Below are 21,443 nucleotides of genomic sequence, written 5' to 3'. Positions count from 1 at the left end.
TGGTGTTCAATTTATGTGATCACTATTGAACGACACGAAACCATCTAAAACACGTAACGATGCAAAAATTACGTGAAGCGACTAAACATGAAAGCAATATTTAATGCAAAAAATTGGTTGTAGCCCCTGCCGCATGAGCGCATGCATTTTTCGTTTCCTTGTTAGCAAATACTTAAACGTATGATCTCGACGCTCATAAAAAAACGCGCGAACGCTTGTACAATATTGTCCGAGTAACGAAATTTGGTGCAAATTGCAGCTCGGCTCAATAGCAATGGCCGTCAAAGGAAATTCATTCATTTGTTTTTACGCTCGAAGCTGCCAGTGTCAGCGGCGAGCATATGTGCTCGGGGAATTTATTTCACGGACAAGGCATAAGAAATTCACGCATTTGAACTTATTCAGTAATATACTTTTACTTTTGAACAATTAATAACAGTAATTGCTTTAATGTTGACTTCAACAACAGAACTTTGTGTTAGACTTAATTTACTCGGCATACTTTGAATTTAATTAAATTATCTTTAATACCTCGAATATTGCAAAAGCACGTATGATATGGCGAGGTCAATGCCATGGAACGTCTAGACGATTTAAGAATTAGAATTACATTATGTGCTTTAATAAAGGAAGTATGTATTAATGCTAATTTTAACGATCATTTACTATTTATTAATAAAGTGCGTCCAGATTAATCTTGGATATTTTGAAATATATAACAGTGGTATATCAGCGGTTTAAATAAAATAAATTTAGTAGTGAATATTTATTGAGATCGAAATACAAAAAATAATAATACGTGTTTGACTTGTTGATGTTCAAATTATTTAAAAATATATCAGTAAACACAAACTGCCGAAGGACATATTTTTCTTTCTTTCACAAGGTTTCCAAGTCAGTATCGTGTTTGTAGTTTACAATTACTTTGTTTATTGTTTATAATTTATTACGTCGGATCCAATTGGTTCGCAAAGTTCCCGGTTCTCACCTTACTCGAGCGCCTCATTTCGTGGAGATAAATTTATCGGAAAAGTTTTCAATTCTATTCTATTGACATGACAATTTAAATAATAATTATAATTAGGTACGTAATTTTAGTCCTTCCTTACATATTTTAAGTTATTAGGTTTAATTTGGTTAGACACTTTTTTTGCAAATTCGCAAATTTAATTAGCGTAATCCCTTCAGAATCTTCTCAAGCGGGGTTTTGTATAAAATGGTACGGAAAGCATTCTGTTAACATAACATGTAAATTATTCACTCCAAGCAATTTGCATCTTCTTTTATTTCGAATTAAAGAAGCATCCGTCATATATGACAGTGATATTATGCCGCTTTCATTTGGACCAGTTGAATCTACTTTAAATTGATTACAATAATATATCTCGGAATTTTGGCTTAGGTCAGTTCGATGTTCCAGTAAGGCTTGGTAAATATAGTATGGCCAGACAAATGCACCAGTTGCAATGGTAAAACAAATACTTAAGACAATGGCAACCCTTAATTTAGAGAAATAAAAATGTTTGAAGTGCTCCTTAGTAACACTGACTTAAGCTTAAAGACACATAGAAATAGGCATTTCTATGTATCATGTAAGTGAGCTAAGTGAAATCTGAACTCAAGACAGGTTAAACATATTGGCAGTATTACTATCACTCAGTGTCTATTCGTTGACATATTTGGCTGGCCAGGCTAAATAACAAGTAGGATTAGAAGTAGGAGTGATGGATGAGGCTGGACTGACCTGCAAGTGGCCGTTGTCCCACGCCTCGTACCGGTTGGAGTAGGCGCGCGGTCGGTCCCAGTTCAGGGTCGGCTCTTGCAGAACGATGCCAGTCGAGTCTTTGCTCTGCGGAGGAGGATACATCGGTTGACAACCAAAACACATTAACAGAGTCCTAAAAACTCGTAAACCAGTTCAGCTGGCCTAGCCAAGGTTACAATCGCTATCGCTTCGACAACGAAAAGCATTATGTCTCTCTATCACTCTTCCATATTAGCGCGACAGTGACAGTTGCGTTTCGATCGCTACGGAGCGTAAGCAACTGGTATCTTGGCTACGCGGCCTGAACTACTGGGATATGACTTAAGGAACAACATTGCTAAGGTGTCTCGGTAGCCAATTGACGATTAGTGGATGGTGATGATGATGGTAGGAAAGGGCTAGTTTTTTTGGGTCCAGGTTAGACTTTATTGAATGAGTATTACTTTAAAAAAATCAAAGCTACTATAAGTAAAATATTAATCAGAAAGGTACGCCGGGTATATGGAAGTAGATGATAATCGGTCTTTGTTTTCGATTGCAAATATAGTTGATCATTATTTGGATGTGATTATATTTTGGGTATATAGGTAGGTTGAATACGCGGCATTTCATCGTGAGTTATTAATAATATGCTCTTATTCACAACAACAAATAGACTAGACAAAAAAATTCAAAATCGCTCTCCTTGATGCGACTGGCAAATCATATTACTTTTTGGCCACCGGGTTTTTTAACCTAATTAAACTCCGCTGAATCCAGCTGCTCGTTCGAAATCTTGACCGGAAGTGAGATATTTGACATTAAAGGTCCCTTTTTTAGTTTTTCGTAAATAACTCTTAAACAGTGGCGCATAGCAAAAAATGTTCTATGACATAAGTAATCTGCATAAAATTGCCTACAAGAAAGAATTAGTACAAAGCAAGCAAATTCGGATTCAACGGGGTCTAATTAGGTTTAAAAACCTGGTTGCCAAAAAGTAATATGATTTGCCAGTCGAAATCGATTTTATGAAAAATATGACCAGTCTAAAAGGTCATTGCAATGCACAACGATCGTTTTTATTTCTTAATCTTTTGTAATAAGAAATATTGCAGACATGCCATTCAACTACATATTGAATACCTCTTTGTGCTTGTGTTGTGAACATGACCTCTTTAAAAACTCACCATATCGTCCTTCTTGCTCGGCTCCTTCTGTGCATGATTCCTCTTCCAAACGAAGATAATAACTGCAACTACAATAAGGACAAGTCCACCGATAGCAATCAACGGGATCATAGTAGCAAATGACACGTCATTATTATTTACATCAGGCGATTCTGTTGGGTCTTTTATTATATTATTGTTTTTGTGTGTCTCGTTACGTTCATCTATTTTAACAGTTGTCTGAACTGATGTTGCAGTTGTTGTAGATATATCAGGTACTGTAGTTTCTTCAAAAACTTCTTCTGTTACTTTGGTTGGTCTTTGAATCGGCTTCAGAGGCGGAACAGTGAAAATTTCCGGGAAATTAGGAGGGAAAGGTGGGGGATGCCCCACTTTGTTTTGTTTTCCACTAGCGTCGGTGATTGAAGCCAAAATTTCTAGTTTTTTTGGTAACACGCCATCGTCTGCATACACCCATAATGAGTAAGATCGGTTTTCCTGAAATAAGAAAAGTTTAAATTAATACCAAAGTCGGCTTAAGGCTATCTGCATGTACATTTAATTGTTATCATGACTCTTCATTAGTAACGTAATACTTGCAAATGTTCACATTTTCTTAATTATTTTTATATTACTTTCTTAGGGCCACTTGCGCGTTCCAGGGTTAGCCAGGTAACCGTTTATATTTACAGTACAGTTTAACCCTGTATAAACGGTTAACTCCGAGTTAGTAGGCTAACCCTGGAACGCGCAAGTGGCCCTTAGTATTTTTCAAAACGTGTTTTTCTATTTATTGCCACAAGCCAATTTAAACAATTAAAGTACCTTATCGATAAGTGTGTCATTGACAGTGACGACTCCAGTGCGGGAGTTGATCGCGAAAGGCGCGGGAGGGCCGCGGGTGTCCAGGTAATAGTTCACGGCCTGGTCCCCCGTGGCGGCCATGAACGCCCTGGCCACCTCGGTACCCTTGGGGTCCGTGGTCCGTGCATACCAGAGCCGTGGAACCTGCAATAGGTTCTGCAGGTTCTGCAGGTCCAGTATTTGAGGCGATGCTGGAAGAAAATGGTTGACATGAAATTTATGTCAACGTAAAGTTTGGTATTTTATATGTACCTAATATAAATATATTAAATATGTCGAAATTATTTATAACACGTTGAGGTTTCCTATCAAAAATACAATCAATTTCATTTAGGTACTGCGAGTTAGCCTACTGGCATTGCTTGTTTGCTTTGTTGTAGGTATATACAGGATGATTCATGAGACGTGAGCAGGACTAATCCTGCACACTCTGTAACTGATAATTGATCGATCACCGTCGTATTTAGGTGAAACAACCACACTTTTTCCTATTTTTTTATTTTTTAGTGAGGACAAATTTAATTCTCTGCAATCATGGTTACCCTACAAGACCTAATTAATAAACATAAAACCTCTTTAAAGTCTTGACCGTAATGACAGCATTTTGATTACGAAGAAAATAAACTGTCAAACTTGAGTGAGATACGAGTTTTCAAAAGTAACCAGACCGTGATGACATTTTATTTGACACAGAATATCGATAGTTTATTATTCTAATTTTAGGGTGACCATGTATGTCGTAAATAAATTAATAACTTTTTTTTTCAACACGACTAGAAAATTAACGTTAACCTCACTAATACTCATACGAAACAGTTGCTTATAATTTACGAAATGCGCAGTGTTAGTCCTGCTCACGTCTCCTGAATCACCCTGTATATGTATAAAAGTATGACAAAGACAAATGTTGGTCGGTGGTTTTTCAATTGCAAACTTAAATAAAAATTTAAAGGTAAGAATTAGCTAAAAGATAAAGAAAGTAAGTATTTACAACTTGATGAATGGCCTTTGCGACAATATCAAAACTTATTTAATTAAATGAGCATTAAAAACGTTCCAAAATTTATTCGTATAGCAAACAAAAATAAATTTTGCTGCCTTTTGAAGCAATCATGATCTTGATTAAAGAATAGAATTCTTGGCTGGATATTTTTCCGAGTTTTAAAGAGGTCAGTCGTTGAGTTTAATCTTCACTTCAAAGAAGATAAATGAATTACTATTTTTAGTGTTAATTTCTTTTGACTATGTTATTCCAATCTGCTGTAAACTAGTGCTGAAATCTTTATGGTAACAGATACCTATACATAAAAAAATAAATACCAGTACCATTTTTTATTACACTTAAAGGGCGACATGGATGAATTGTGATAATATAATAATATATCTATTTAAATAAATACGGCAATCCTTCCGGCAATAAATCAAGACTTACTTAATTATGAAGTATTACTATTTATCACATTAATTGTATCTAATTAGCGCGTGACATGATTTTAGTTAATTATAGTTATCATTATCAATGCTGTCATCCGTAACGCATCCATCCGTAACCGAAGGATATCCTTATATTTCTCTTGTCGGTGGAGTAATCGCCAATCATTTCTTTCTTGTGCCAGTCTTTTAATTGATAAGTTTAAATAATTATTATATCACCTTATAGACTTGTTTAAATCGTATAAAACTGTAAATAAGCATGTATCTACTATTGTGTGCCCTTACAGGGTGTAATGAAATGGCCTTTTAAATTGTAACACCTTATTATGTACATGACAATGCAATATTGAATAAATGACTAATGACTAATTTCTTTACGTAACAAACTTAAACGTGGGCAAGAAAAAAACATTCTAGAAGTTGAATTGCATCTAAATTACATTCATAAAATAAAATCTTCGACGTCTAGCATCAACAATTTTTATAAAAGGATACAGGAAATCCCTCCAAAAATGCGTGGCTGTATTCGATCAAAATATTAACCGTTAAGAAACACGCGTTGAATACATAATAGGAGTTATAATATAACGTAACGTCCGCCGTAACACAAGGTTGAGTGAAAGTCAGGCGACCCTCGTTCACTTTCACCGGCCGTCCACGAAAAGCAGCACCTTGCTACACAGAATGTCATTGGTCCCTTTCTAATTGAGAGATGTGGAACATTCGATACGGCGTTCCAAAACTTATGGTCGTGGGATGTGAAGAGGAGGTGACCTCTGTTCGTTGATACGTGCGTTAAGGTAAAACACGGACAGGCCAATTCGAACGTACACTGACATCAGAATGATATTTGAATCATGCTATTTACTTATGATTCGGTCAAATTGTGTTTTTTGAAAAACAAATTATAGCCAGCATTCAATGAATGTAGTATGATACCTTTGGGTATGGTGCTTTACACACACTAGTGTCCCATCCCCTCCCCTCCCCTTTTAGCATGAAATATGTCCCGGTTGACAGTTTTTTTCTTTTTTGGGGAAAGTATGTATACCTATAATAAAAATGTCAATGAAAGAAATTATCCCTATTAAATTATTAACACAATATTTCATATTTTTTTTTATATGATGCACCATATTCATGTTATAGCTAGGATGAACTATGACAAAATTTAACCATTGAACAAAGCTGGTTTTCCCCCATACGATTTCTTTTAGTACTATCACGTTCTATGTTAGGTATATTGAACTTCAACAAGTTAATACATGAATATGATGAGTCTAACCAAAAAGTTGCTTGTAACCATTTATGTTTAGAATTTATTAATGATTATTTCTTACCTTGACACTTTTTTCCTAACTCTAATAATTATGTGCTTTTCTCAAAAAAAAAAAACCATCAAGCGGGACATATTTCATGCTAAAAGGGGGGGTTGCGTCAGGGGGAGGGGATGGGACACTAGTGAGCGTAAAGCACCATACCCAAAGTAACCCTAAGTAAGTACCATAAAGTATCATACTCGCTGATCATACTAGAGTCAGACCGTGAAAAGTCTGCAGCGATTTTGATAGCCCACGCAATGCAAGTGTCATTTTAAACGTCAAACTTGTATGAAATTATGACGTATAAATAACACTTACACTGCGTGGGCTATCAAATCCGCTGCAGACTTTTCTTGGTGCGACTCTACGTTCATTGAATGCTGGCTATAATTTGTTTGTCTTCCCCATACATTAGATAGAACATAACTTGACCGAATCATTAGTTATCGTGTGTCTCTCCCGCGCCAATACATATACGGACAAGTACGAGCGACATACACGATAACATGATTCAAATAAATCATACTGATGTCATAGTACGTTCGAATTGGCATGTAAGTCAATGGCTGTTCCTTTTACGTCACGGTGAATATTACCCTGTGATCAAATTGTGATAGACGTCTACACAAATACCTATAAGTAGGAAAAATAATTATATTTATTATAAACCTTTTTTGCTTTATAGAAAATTGTAAGTAACTAATAATTATATTAATGTTTGCCGCTGTCGTTAATTCTTTATTCTGTCACAGCAAAAAGAAGTAAATTACACATGTCGATAGTTCGTCTTGTTCAACACTTGGCAAACTTGTTATACCCGGTAATAATGATCAGATTTTGAACGATCGAGGTAAAATATTTTTAGAGAGTGACGTCTCTGCTATATTCTTATGTAATCTGGTCTAGTGTCAATGAAGATGTAATATATTTTGTACCCGAAGTAAGCCGACTTCGATATAACCAAAATTCATTTTACTACCTGAAACTACGGTTCAGTCTAATAATTGTTTTTGTTTAATGGTCCACAATGAACGAAATGGGTTCAGCAACATTAACTTTATTGTTTTTACGATTTTAGACGAATTGTCACAGTTTGGGCAATTGTACGGCTTAATTTTGTAAGTAGGTGTCTTGTGAACACTTGCGGTTTTTCATTTGTTTTTATTCATTTTTTATAACCTACAAATCGATTAAGTTGGTTTAATAAGACTTCTTCTATAAACATTAAAAATAAATCATAAAGAAGCAGTACCGGAGCGTAAAACATAATCCGTTGGACGTGGTAGACACTTGAAAATAAGCATCAAAATTTTCAAATCAATCGTACGCAGTCAAAGGCTTTAACTATTCTGTATTTAAATATTAAAACTTGTAACCACCGTCTTAAAGTGGTAGACCTAGTACTTTTACCCCAATTGATCTTAATACATAGCTAAATTTATTCAATAGTACAACATTGCATAGGTATTCACTGAAAATAGTTTCTAGGGCAAGCAAAGTTCACGGTTATTTCGATCCATTTTCAAGTGTCTGGTCTCTGGAATCTAGCGATTAAATTTGGCTTTCCATCAGAGAAGAGTCCTGCATATGAAGCATAAAGGAATTTCAGTTATCGATCAGAATTTTAGATAAAAAGGACCTTATTGCACTTGAAAATGGTTTTGCCATATTTGTGACTTACATTTGACCGTTATTTTTTCAATTTTGACTTCAGAATCGTGTCTTGGGACCTCTCGGGTCCTCGGATATCGATTTTCATCAAGATCGGGTCAAAAATAAATAAATTCAAGATGGCGACCGTTTCGTTCAATTTCGACTTCAGATTGGTGTTAAGGGGCCTCTCGGATCCTCAGATATCGATTTTCTTCAAGATCGGGTCAAAAATAAAGAAATTCAAGATGGCGACCGTTTCGTTCAATTTCTACTTCAGATTCATGTTAAGGGCCTCTCGGATCTTTAGATATCGAGTTTTATCAACATCAGGTCAAAAATAAAGAAATTCAAGATTGCGACCTTTTCGTTCAATTTCGACTTCAGATTCGTATTAAGGGGCCTCTCGGGTCCTTAGACATCGATTTTCATCAAGATCGGATTAAAAATAAAGAAATTCAAGATGGCGACCGTTTTGTTCAATTTTGACTTCAGATTCGTGTTAAGGGGCCTCATTGGGTCCTGAAATATAGTTTTTCTTAAAACAATATAATGGCCATTTTTTTATTTATCACTTTTATAGACACATAGAGTTATTGCATATGTGTAGAATACAAAAATAGCCGTCAGTAAATTTTCGAATTTGGAATGTTCTACATCGCGCTATCGAAATTTTTCCTGTCGCGTATATATACCTCCGAGTCACTTATAGGCTGCTTATAGGGGAGGTGGGCCTTGGAGTCCGGCCGCAGGCAGCTGGCATTAAAAGCCTAGCACTAGCCTAGCCCTTCACAGTAACAGGTCGGGCGAAGCCCAACATTCAGCGCGCTTCGCGCGCTTTTACATGCAGTGGGTCTGCGGCGCCCTTCACACTAACGGGTAGGGCAAAGCCCGACATTCAGCGCGCTCTTACATACAGGGCGTCTGCGGCGCCCATCACACAAACAGGTCGGGCACAGCCCGACATTCAAGCGCGCTCTTACATAGGTATACATACATATCGCTGTCCCTATTTATTACAGGGTTCTATCGGCGCGATTCGGGAAATGAATTAGAGATGCACTAGATATGAAATAGTAAAGATATGTGACGTTCTACGGCAAAAGGTACCATTGCCCCGGCTGAATATTGGAGCGGCGTTAATAAATAGCGTAAGCGCCAGCTGCCATGAGGTACCTTTTGCCGTGGAACGTCACATATCTTTACTATTTCATATCTAGTGAATCTCTAATTTATTTTCCGATCGCGCCGTGTGTTTCACTTTTATCGAACTGAAATTTGAACATTGTTATAGTGACATTAAGTCGAATTTCAACTATCTTGAAAATGTAACATAGAACCCTGTAATATTGGGGCAGCGATATGTAGACTGACAAACGTCTTAACGACCGCACCACGGAGGATGTGGCGGCTGAACGTAGGTTTACAGCTAAGAGCATTTAGTAACTGGAGACGCCTTGGCTGTTATTTTATGTCAAACAGTCTGCCGATTTTTGCGGGGGAGGGGCACGTCAAAATGTATGGCTATTTCTACATGATTTGTACGTAACGTACAATACAAATAGCCATGTTAGACGTCAGTCCATACAAAAGTTTGCACAATTGTGCAAGGTTTTCGACAGAGGCGTGAGCTCTTAAAGGCGACTCCGGTTATTAAATACTCTAAGGTTTACAGCCGTAACGACGACGAATAGGCTAATACATTCGGCTTTTTCCGATTCCGCGTCGCGTCGACATATATGGGGGAGCCATTATTGAGCTTACTGTGGGACTAGGTCGATCTGTGTAAAATTGTCATTTTTTATTTATTTATGACTCTACAGACTACAACTGCCCGATTCGTACTTTAAAATACGTCAATTCATAGATCTAGAAACGATATGGATTAGATGAGTACTGACTCATCTAATCCATATCGTTTCTAGATCAACTGGACACTGGTCAACGCTGACATTTTTGAAGAAACGTCACATTTGACACTAACATAACTAATCCATATCGTTTCTAGATCTATTAATTGACGCATCTTAAAGTTCGAATCGGGCCGTAAGAGTGTTTTTATATTTTATTTTTTATTACATGGCCATGACTGGAATCAAATAGTAAAATTGTTTACTATAATGAAAGATTGTCTGTAAATACATGACCTTACATATGTGTCGGTATGTAGGGAACCTTCTACTATGGCTTTATTTCGGACTAGTTTTTACAATCCTCCTTTGCGCGGAATGAGGTAGCGTCCGGTGTGCAAGAAAGTTCACATGGCAACTCTTCGTCTAGACTTGTTAAATACCTGACGTAAACTATAGACGACCTTGTCAGATCTCCGCGTGTGATGTCGCGCGCGTAAGGGACAGAAAATGCCAGCTGATGTAGGTTACGGCCTTGATGTGTGGAATGAGACTCGAGCCGGTGCGATGTGTGCGCGTCCGAGCTACCAGGCTAGCAAAAATGCATAGGAGTTCCTTTCAAGACATGAGCAGTCTAAACTCAACTTTAACTTAATGAAGCTTGAGTTGGGATTGTATTACAGACGGTCCAGTGTTAGATAAATATGGCACGAATGTCAGACAAACGGTTTTAGAATCTTTTGCGTAGTTCCTAAGATATAATCTAGAATGGCTAAATGTGGTTATTTGTGTGAGTGGGTTTTTACTTGTGGAACGTGTTAGATATTCGCTTATTTATTAAATTTCTGTTTTATGTTAAATACGGGAATGTCTTCATATCATGGCAGGAATGTGTGATTGTGTGTAAGGTTCCCGTCAATGCCAGTGAGGATGGCTATTGCAAGTCACGATTTATCGGGATCCGCACGGACATTTGATGAGTATGGGTGTCTTTAAACTGAGATTTAGTTCTAAGCTTTCCACTTTACATGTAAAGTGTCTATTTAACACTACGCTCTACCGATAATAGAAAGTTACGACACATTAAGGTGCGCTCATGTTAAGTACATAGCTACAAAAGTAAGTACAGAATACAGATGTAGTGCATTTAATTATTTTCCATCGTATTTTCACAGAAACGTACTCACGAAAACGCGTCTTGCTATTTCAGTCAAACTCGGTAAAACTGAAGTAGCATTACATACAAATACGAGCGTTTCCGAAAAAATACGATGGAAAACAATTATGCACTAAATCTGTATCAAATGTTATGTTGGATATTTATAAGAGGTTAGGTACGTATTCTCCGTTTGACAATATGGGCCCGATTCGGATTTTGAAATAAACATCTATTAGATATCTTTTAGACATCACAAAGATATGATAACGATTATGTTTTAGGTCTAACCTGTCAAAATTGACATTTGCGCGATTCTGGAGATACCCTTGAACGATTTCCACAGGATATGATTTAGAGATCCAATTCACATCTAATAGATATCTTACTCTATCTAACGTAAAAGTGACATTGGTTGCGCGAATTGCGCTGCAAAAGAGAACTAGTTGATATCTAAACTATAACGTATCTAGAATGGATATAGTACGTGTCGTCTCTTGTGAATATCTTGAAGCTCGAATACGGCAGTATGTTTTTCACCTAAGTAGCTCGAAGTACCTTGCTACTTAAAAACTTTGAGCAAAATGCGATTTTGCACTCTGAGTGAAACAATCAAGTGACCTTCATATCTCTCTGTCCCTTTCACGGCCCGTTAACAAAAAAAAGGAGGCAAAAAGATGTTCAAATGACATTCCGATTGCCGGTAATAATAGACCCCCGAAAAACATCTGAATGCATCGTTCTAAATCACGTACGAGTATGAATTCTTAATAAATAATTAATGAAAATAAACTTCGAAAATAAAAAAATATTGTACAATTAAAAAAATGAACTCAAAAAAATGCAAAGATTATCACGAAAAATAAATAATTTTACTTGTATCTCTACTACGGTTGATAAATAGTGGTATCCGCAATTCGGACCGTATCTTGCAAAGTTTTTTTTACAAAAAAAAGTTGTCGATTGAAGTGAAAATTGATGTTCGTTATTTCCATATTACTTTACTGAAATTTATTTCGTTTTGTTTTTGTGTTTGAGTGCGGTATTTAAACTTACATGCCTATTCGGATTTCGAGATAATCAGAAGATCTTGAGACGATTTAGAGATCAACTAGATCTACATTAGATATCGACTAGATGTGACTTGGATATCTAAGTCATAACTTGTAAGAGGACCTCCAGAATCGCGGAAACGTCAAATTTGACATATCTATCTTACAAATATCTTTAAATTATCCGTATCGTAACTTGTTGAAGTCTAGTAGAAATCTAATTCATTTTCCGAATTGAGCCGTTAATTGTTAGAATATCTTAAGAAAACATGAGTGAATAAGTGATGAAATATTTACTTGCATTTTTCAGGTTCGGGTTGTCTAATATGTTCTCACTTCTGAGGTGAAAAGTTGTATGCACAACACGAGATCATTTTATTTACATCTCGTGCGCTTTTGAGTCCCTTCCTACGCTCAAGATAGAATAAGCACTCGAATAAATATCAAACTTTGATCTCTTGTTGTACAAATAACTATTCTTCACAGTAGTTAGTACGATTAAAAAATAATCACATTATATTGACTTAGATTTGTTTTCCGTGTGGCTACCACCAGTTTGGCACTGATACACGCTAACGAGAACGTTACTTACTTTCTATGCATCTCGCTCGTCCTCGCATGTACGAGCAAGATGTATAGAATAGTACATTGGGCAATGTGGGGGTAAGTGAAATTTTGGAGACGAGGGAATTAAAGATCCGAGTTTGCAATTTTCTTACCCCCGGAGTTACATACAATGTTTTTCATCACACTTGAGAAGAAAAAACTAAATTTTAAGAGATTGCCTTTGCCTTCCGGTACGTGGTCGCCACTCTAGAACCTTTCGAGAACCCCAATGGCCATCGGTTCTACGTGCAATGTGCCCCCACTTAAGTTTAGCGATTCGGAGGGCTACATCGGTTACTTTGGTTCTCCTGCGGATGGCCTCATTTCTGATGCGATCACGCAGAGAGACTCCCAGCATAGCTCTCTCGATTGCCCTTTGGGTGACTTTGAGCCTTCTTATGAGGCACACAGAAAGCGGCCACGTTTCTGTTCCATATGTCATCACTGGCAACACGCACTGGTCGAAGACTTTCGTCTTGAGACACTGCGGAATATTGGACAAAAAGATGTTCCGTAGCTTCCCAAACGCTGCCCAACCGAGTCGGATTCGTCGAATAACCTCTTTCTCGAAGTTGGAAACGGCTATTAAATTAATGAAATTAAATATTTTTTTACATAAACAAAAATAATATCTGGGAGACCGAGCTTTGCTCGGAAAACATATAAGAACTCAAAAACGCGCGTTTTCCGAGAGATAAGACCTAGCTAGATCAATTTCTCGGCCTCGAAAACCCCCATATACCAAATTTCATCGAAATCCTTTACTTTAGCCCTGGAGGGTAACTTTGGCCATTGATATTTACTCGGTCCAGGTTATATTATTGCACTATAATTATGGAAATAAGCCATGAGGTTGGTTTTAGTTAACCTTTGACATTTTTTGTTTTTTTATTAGACCCTTTTAAATGAAGTTTTCATGTGGGTCAAAGATACCCTCCATAGGGTCAAAGTAACCCGAGTTTACGGTATACGTAAATGAATAAATAAATACATATACTTCCTTGGGAGTTATAGTTTTTTTTTTCACAATCCATAACTCTCGCGGGAATAATATAGGCCTTTGTCCTTCAGCACACCTGTATGAAATAAGGTATTTTTCGAGCAAGTGTGATGAAAAGTAAATTACTTACGTATAAATTAGCGTATAATGCCAGTTTTGACACTGTCAGTGACTCATGTATAATGAATGGTACGGGCTCCAGTATGAAATGTAACAGAAACGGGTGTAAATGAGATTCGTTTGCAATTTGGTTTATAATCTTACGTAAAGCACATACTTATCACGAGACTATTAAACTCAACCCGGTTAGTCGTACCCAATTTATTTTTTAGTTGGACCAGAATCAATGTATTTGTTTTGTTTTCCTATTTGTTTATCGGATTTGTCCTGTTTGCTTAATGTCTACCCCAAAACAAACAAACCCCATAAGAAATTTTCTTATTAGATTGTGTCAGTTGAGCACACAAGGCTTGTCATCTTATCTGCACGTCATGGGGATATTGGGAACGGACAGACGTGTACATGTGTTATATCTTTGGCCCATCTCAGAGTTTGCCCGGTTACATCTATTCTTTTGTTTGATTATAACTATCCTATACTTATCCAGCCCTGGCTTCAAACTATCTCCATAGGCACCACATTTCATCTAAATCGGTTTAGCTGTTTAAGATTGAGGATGAAACAGACAGACATGCAGACAGAGTTTTGAATTTATAATTTAAATACCTACATGAAAACTATCATATCGGCTACGCTTCACTTTTGCACAATAATGTAAACATATCTTTGACGTCGACAGTACGAGCGTAGTTTAGAAATGAAAAATCTTTTATTTTTGAGAATATTGTACAAGTGTACATGGACAAATTTAGAGGAATGCAAAAAAAAGGTTTAATCACTAATTTTTAAATTAGTCTAGATGCTGGCCAGTAATTAAATTTGTCCATGAGTATATTTAGACGACCTCCCCGAAACGTCCCTTAATTAATGCGCCTGGGCTAAAATTCGTTATAATTGTTTAAAAAATAGTAAAAAAACAAATCCCCTGGATTTTCTTTTTTTCAGATTGAGTAGAATAATTGGCGTAACAATATAGTGGAAAATCACCAAGTGATGTTGTATTGTAATTATTAATTTTAAGCATTTTTGTTACTCTTGACGTATGCACCACTAAAAAAGTGGTGCATATTTTATTTACAGTGTAAAATACTTAGTTATGCTATTTGAATAAAACATCACTACTGTAGAATTTGATGTTTACATCTTTTTAAAAACTATTTTTTTTACAAGCTTTTATTTAGTTTCACCTGACCGTTGTCTGTCTGTCTGTCGGTCTGTAATCAAATCTTGCAAGTTAAATTTGAGTCACTTCCCGGTTTCCGATTGAGCTGAAATTTTGCATGCATGTATAAATCGGATGACAATGCAATATTATGGTACCATCGAGCTGATCTGATGATGGAGACAGGAGGTGGCCATAGGAACTGTGATGAAACAACGCAACCTAATTGTGTTAGGGGTTTTTAGAATTGTCTCGATGAGTATTAGTTGTCTGTCGTAAGAAAAGTACAGTCAGCGATAAAAGCTTGTACCAAAAATGTAATTTTTGCCAAAAACTTATTTTTGAAAAATCTCAATATATTTTTTAGAGATAACTTTACACATACATTCACAAAATAGTGTTCTATTATATTCCAAACACAAATATACTGTAGGTCACAATGTGATGTTCTTGAACAATTCAAAGTTTCGACTCCGGACTACCTGGATTGTTGATAATCGGCGGATCTGCATGTGGATTTGGATGTGGACCAATGTAATTTAAGATAATCAAGATCGTACTTGTGCCTTTTGATTCTAGTTAACAGCCGGAAAACGTCACATCGCACTTCATAACAAAATTTATTTTGATAAACTTATTTGTAACGTTATCAGTTTGCGATCATAACATATATCCAGTAGAAACTTTTGAAAATGTATGCTGCCTTAGTACAAGTTCAGTCGACCCGTTAGGACCAGAACAAACGAAGCCTTATCCCGAATGCACACACAAACCGGGACTCATCGGGCATAGTTTTTTTTCCACAACCAATGTCCTAGATGCGTATAGCACCCATCTCGTTTCAAATGTCGATACCCAGCGAGCTAGAAAGGAACAGTCATAGGGATCGTAGAAACGTCGCGTATTGATCAGTTGCGTGTATGTGTATTGCACACATGCATTTGCACTGGACTTGGGACGTCCCACATACGGGAATGCTAGCCTAGACCTGCTCGTAGTTCATACATTCCTAGTACTTTCTAAGAACGTCTAATGCTTCGAGACTTCTAATACGCATAGAAAAAAACCGGTCAAGTAAGTGCTTAGGACTCTACATGGTATCGTGCTTAGACACAGACATCGATAACATTATGTACCTCTATCATCATAACGGTTGTTATCTTATTATTTCCTAAAAGTAATTAGAATCTAATTATTACGGTACAGAAAATTTGTCTAGCGGGTTTGAATTATATAGTCATACTCGTACAATCAAATTCCAAGTGTAATAATGTAGAGCGTCCATTGCTGATAGTTTGTGGTCATGTTAATTAGGTATACTAACACAAATAAAGCCATGTCAGGCACTAAAATACCGCATGAATGGACGCATTCCGATATTGAGTTCAAATGATAACCTCGATAATTAAGCCACGCGGATATATGTGGTAACTAGCATTCAACCCTGAAATTATATTCTAATATTAATTCATATTCATCGACTCTTCATATTCATATTAACTCAGGACATAAAAAATTGTAAAGATATTAGAATATTTAACAAAAAAGCAAAAGACTATTTTACTAATAGACCTTACTACATAATTAATTAATTTTTCGCGAATGCACTAGATTAATTACTATTGAAATTATTGTATTGATTTTAATTTACTGTTACTGAATGACTTATATGTACATAATTAAGCATATCCTTACACATTTAACCTTAGAATAAGCAATTTTAGCATGTACCTTAGAGTATATTTTATAACTATATTTGCATGTATTTATATGTGAAAAAGCAAATAAATGATCTGAATCTGAATATCCTTGCAATTGTATGCGAGTGAACAAAATGTAGGTAACAAAAGATGGAACTATTGTATTGTGTTCCTTTCAGACTCGGCGTGAAATAATTAATCACAGCACCTAACAAACGAGTAGGTATGTACATTGTACATAGGTTTGCCTCATATTTTCTAATCTATTCGATTGTGATTTGTAGGCACCAATAATATTCATTCCATCAAATTATCGAATTTAAACTGTTGTGAGAGATAGGTACTCACGCGCGAGTGACTTAAAACAAGTGAGTCTAAACCGTAAAATTATTTCATCAAATTAGTTCAAACCCAATTTAATTATTATAGGAATCATTTAATTAAATATAAAAATGTAGACTCGCAATATGTTTAAAAAACATATTGCAATATGTTTTGTTGTGTTTAGGTACTGCGTTTTTTAACGTAAATTGTGTTACTGCAATTAATAATTAGAGCACAATATATAACGCACTTGATATTAATTTGTCATTAATTTGATAAGGTTTACATGATTTTACCTACTCACTGATTCTAAATTTGACAGGTACCTAAGTAAGTAATTAAACAAACTTATGGCTCATTTAGGCCCACTTGCACCATTCCACTAAAGCGGGGTTAACCGGTTAAACCTAGAGTTGCCATGATTATCAGTACAATTTAACATTAGGTTAATAACAGTTTAACCACTTAATTCCGGGTTAGTGAGATGGTGCAAGTGGGCCTTAGACGGCGCGCGAACTCGTATACGATTTTAGTTACATGCGGACCATTGAGGTTACATCAATACAGCCGAGCGATCAAATAACGCAATGTAATTAAACTCGCATGAGAGTTCTAGCACCGTCTAAATGAGCCCTTAACTTTATGTTTAAAGAACAAACTTGTAGGTATTTTGCTCGTATTATCTTAAGATAGATTTTTAGGAATCAAATATTTAAATCCGATATCCAATGTTTTCCCCCCAAACCACGGAAATTGGTTTATCATCTACACACCACACTATCCACCACACCATCTACTTAATACCACACCATATTTTCTATTTTGAATTTGCACTACCTTCCACACTGATATACCGATAATTCCTTACCTACATTACAACAGGGTATTTGACTGTATTTAAAATAAATTATTTTACACCATGCATGAAATAAAGCACCAGAAGATTAATAGAGAAACGTAGACAGCAGTTACTTTTAGATACAATTTCTATTTTAAAACCCGTATAAAACTTGATTGTGACGTCACATCACATGCTAGTGTTTTATATAAATTCCATAGTAGCAAAACCGTTATGACAGTTTGAAAAAAGAAACTGATTTGACTAGTAGTCACATACCACAGTTGGATTACTGGGGAGACCCAATTATCGCACCGACCGAGTGGTCGTGTGCATGGTTACTGGTTACCGGGCGGGCTAGCCACTAGCCATCTGTCTTACGGCCCAATTCGAACAATGCTTATAAGATGTCACAGCGATACGATATTGATCTATCAGTGTCAAAAGTGACATTCGTTCAACCAAAAACATCATTTTTGAAACTGATAGATCTTACATGCATTGTCCGAATTGGGCCGTTTTGGGCCGTTAATGTGGTCAGACTAATTAGGCGCGTAATTATACATTATACCCTTGCCCGTGAAAAGCCATGAGATATTCGGAACTTGTGTACGAAATATCATTCGATATTTACCAATCCGTTACTAATTTACTTTTCGGTGAAGGATTACATGGCGAGGAAACCAGACTAATCCCTAAAGCCTAGTTTCCCCTCTGATAGTTCCCCATGGCATGTATAACTGGCCTTAAAATGTATAGTTTATGTTGGTTCATTATTTTTTAAGTGAGTAGTTTTTGCACAGTACAATTTTTCCTCAGTCACCCGTTGACCACGAACGCTGTAAAGGGTTCGAAACGTCGGGATGTAGTATGTATTCAATATACGCCATATAATCCGTTTCAATAGTTTTATTTCGTGAGTAACTATCGCGGTATCCGAAAACAATATTATCTACAAGAACCTCCTTAAGTCGATGCCCTCCATAAGACGAAACTCGTTAACACGTAGTTTTTGACGTTTCCCTTGAGACTCGTGCTATTGAGATTCCACTGTATATGAAATAATGAAATTTTTCGGATCTTTTGTTGGATTTGTGAATTTTTCCTACCCAACTAATTAAACTATTAAGTTTCAACCTATTTATTCAAGGGTGAACAACTTTTCACACTCAACCCAAGTAGACATCCACCTGGCTTCGACAAACCGCGCCGGGTATAGAGTCAACTAAACCGCATTCGAACAGGCGTTGGAAACTGTGCCTACCACTGGCATAAATGGGGCTGGTGGTGTGTGGTGGTGACCCTGAGCAGACGGTCGAACACATTGTTCTGGAATGCCTTCTCACCAAATTCAAGGGACGGATTGAAGACCACGCGAACCTCAGTGTAAGGGCCATCGAGTATCTGAAGAGTGCTCTCTAGATTAATATTTAACTTAAATCCAGTAACTGTAATGCCCTACGATCACTAAACAAGTTTCTACCTAATTTATGCGTGTTGTTAAGTAGTTGGTTGGACACGACCTTAATTAAATGTCATATTGACAATAATAAATTAACTCTAGTCATGAGTGTCATGACAGTGTAATTGTCGTAGTCAGATCGTATAATCCGCCGTATTACATTACGGCTAGCCGTTTTCAAAAACAGGGGCGTTTTGAAATGCAGCGGTTCGACGATTAGCCGGATTGTCATTGCGATACGTTCTTGAATAAGGCGGCCTACGTTTAGCCGCATCGTACTACTATTTAGATTGTAGAGTGACCAGTACGGTTACCATCAGTTTGTCACTGATATAAACGCCGTCGAGAACGTAATTTACTTTCTATACATCCCGTTTGCACTAATATGCGAGTGCGAGCGAGATGTATAGAAAGTAAATTACGTTCTCGACGGCGTTTATGTCAGTTTCAAACTGATGGTAACCGTACAGTTCTTTCGGTCGCCTACGTAACCGGAGTTTGACAATGTTTGCAATTTAATTTATTTTTACCATGGTCCCACTCCCTTCGGGCATCTGAAGCTACCTAACGAACCTAACCTACTTACCTACCTACGCTTTTTTCCCCAAAGTGTAATGTTTTCACGGACGTCTCACTAAATCAATAGGTAGGTAGGTTAGGTTCGTTAAGTAGCTTCAGATGCCCGAAGGGTAAACCGCTCAGAAATAGGAGCCCCGCGAAGCGGGTCTCCGTCTAGTTAAGTTGCGAAGGAAATGTTTTTTTTTTAAAGAAACAGTCTGACGAACTCCAGATTTGATGGACACCCCAGCGTTTTTCATAGTTTGTTGTTGTTATGTCAGGCAGCGCCACGAGTGTTAAAAATGGGAACTAAAAACTGTCAAAGCGGCGGCTAATGACTCGCTGTATTACATTTTACGGCTAGCCGTGTTGAAGAACGTAAAACGTAACTATGGCACCGAATACATTCCGGCGGATTCTCATTCAGCCGCATTCAATCCGGCTAATCGTTAAACCGCTGCATTTCAAAACGCCCCTGTTTTTGAAAACGGCTAAAAAAACGGCGGATTATACGATACGACTCCGACATAATCATTATCACACATTTTCTGAGTTTGTCTCAAAGAGGCGTCGTTAGCGATGTCGATATGGTGCTTATATTTTTTGTTCAGCGTTTTGTTCATTATACGTACCTACTTTATAATTTTTCTTGTTAATTATTCTATATAAAGACCCATTTTACTAACTCTCAGGATATCACATTATCGACACCGAACCGTTTTCGCTCCAACAGGTGATAAAAGTAGCACAAAAAATCAAACGAAAATGTTCGCAAAATATCAATGACATGAATACAAAATTCTTAGATATAGCGCCGCAATTCCTTTTTAGTATATTGTGCGACCTATTTAATAACTGTTTAAACTGTGGAGTCTATCCCACTACCTTAAAAAATGTAAAAGTTCAGCCGATCAATAAGGGTGAAATGGACAAACTTAAACATTTTAGACCCATATCTCTAATTCCTACTTTTTCTAAAATTTTTGAACGCGTTTCTAAGTGATGTTCTCATGTCGCACTTTAATAAAAACAACCTATTGAATAAACAACAATATGCTTACCAGCCAGGCCGTTCTACCATCGATGCAGCCCGAGACGTTCATCTTAAAGTATTAAATCACATAGAGGCAAAACGACAGGTTGCGGCCATATTCTGTGACCTCTCTCGTGCCTTCGAACTCGTGCATCACCCGCTCCTCCTAGCAAAACTGGACCACTATGGTGTAACAGGTAAACTACACCACATGATCGCATCTTTTCTCCAGGGTCGTAAACAACTAAGGTCGGTCAAGGGAGAACGATCAGAACTGCTCGACCTGGGAAATTGTGCCGTACCCCAAGGCTCCATAATGGGAAATAACCTGTTTCTCATTCTTATGAATGACTTCTCAGAAGCATCAAATGAAGCTGAGTTTGTCCTTTTTGCCGACGACGG

At 36.9% G+C, this 21,443-nt stretch overlaps 1 protein-coding gene across 4 annotated transcripts in view; it reads right to left on the bottom strand.

Annotated features, from left to right (window-relative positions):
* The window catches only part of LOC134792362 (tyrosine kinase receptor Cad96Ca-like), a 100,806-nt gene that overhangs the window by 21,110 nt on the left and 58,253 nt on the right, over window positions 1-21,443 (bottom strand). For 3 of the 4 annotated variants that reach the window (XM_063763640.1, XM_063763642.1, XM_063763641.1), the window contains exons 3-5: window positions 3,736-3,965; window positions 2,932-3,408; window positions 1,745-1,849 (exon numbers count right to left, since the gene is read on the bottom strand). In XM_063763640.1, the coding sequence (XP_063619710.1) occupies window positions 1,745-1,849; window positions 2,932-3,408; window positions 3,736-3,965 (812 nt within the window). The remainder of the gene's footprint in view (window positions 1-1,744; window positions 1,850-2,931; window positions 3,409-3,735; window positions 3,966-21,443) is intronic. The other variant, XM_063763643.1, reaches the window with a different exon arrangement.

Source organism: Cydia splendana, chromosome 7 (genome assembly GCF_910591565.1).
Source record: "Cydia splendana chromosome 7, ilCydSple1.2, whole genome shotgun sequence".
NCBI classification, from domain to species: Eukaryota; Metazoa; Arthropoda; class Insecta; order Lepidoptera; family Tortricidae; genus Cydia; species Cydia splendana.
This window is presented reverse-complemented; position numbering and strand designations above follow the sequence as displayed.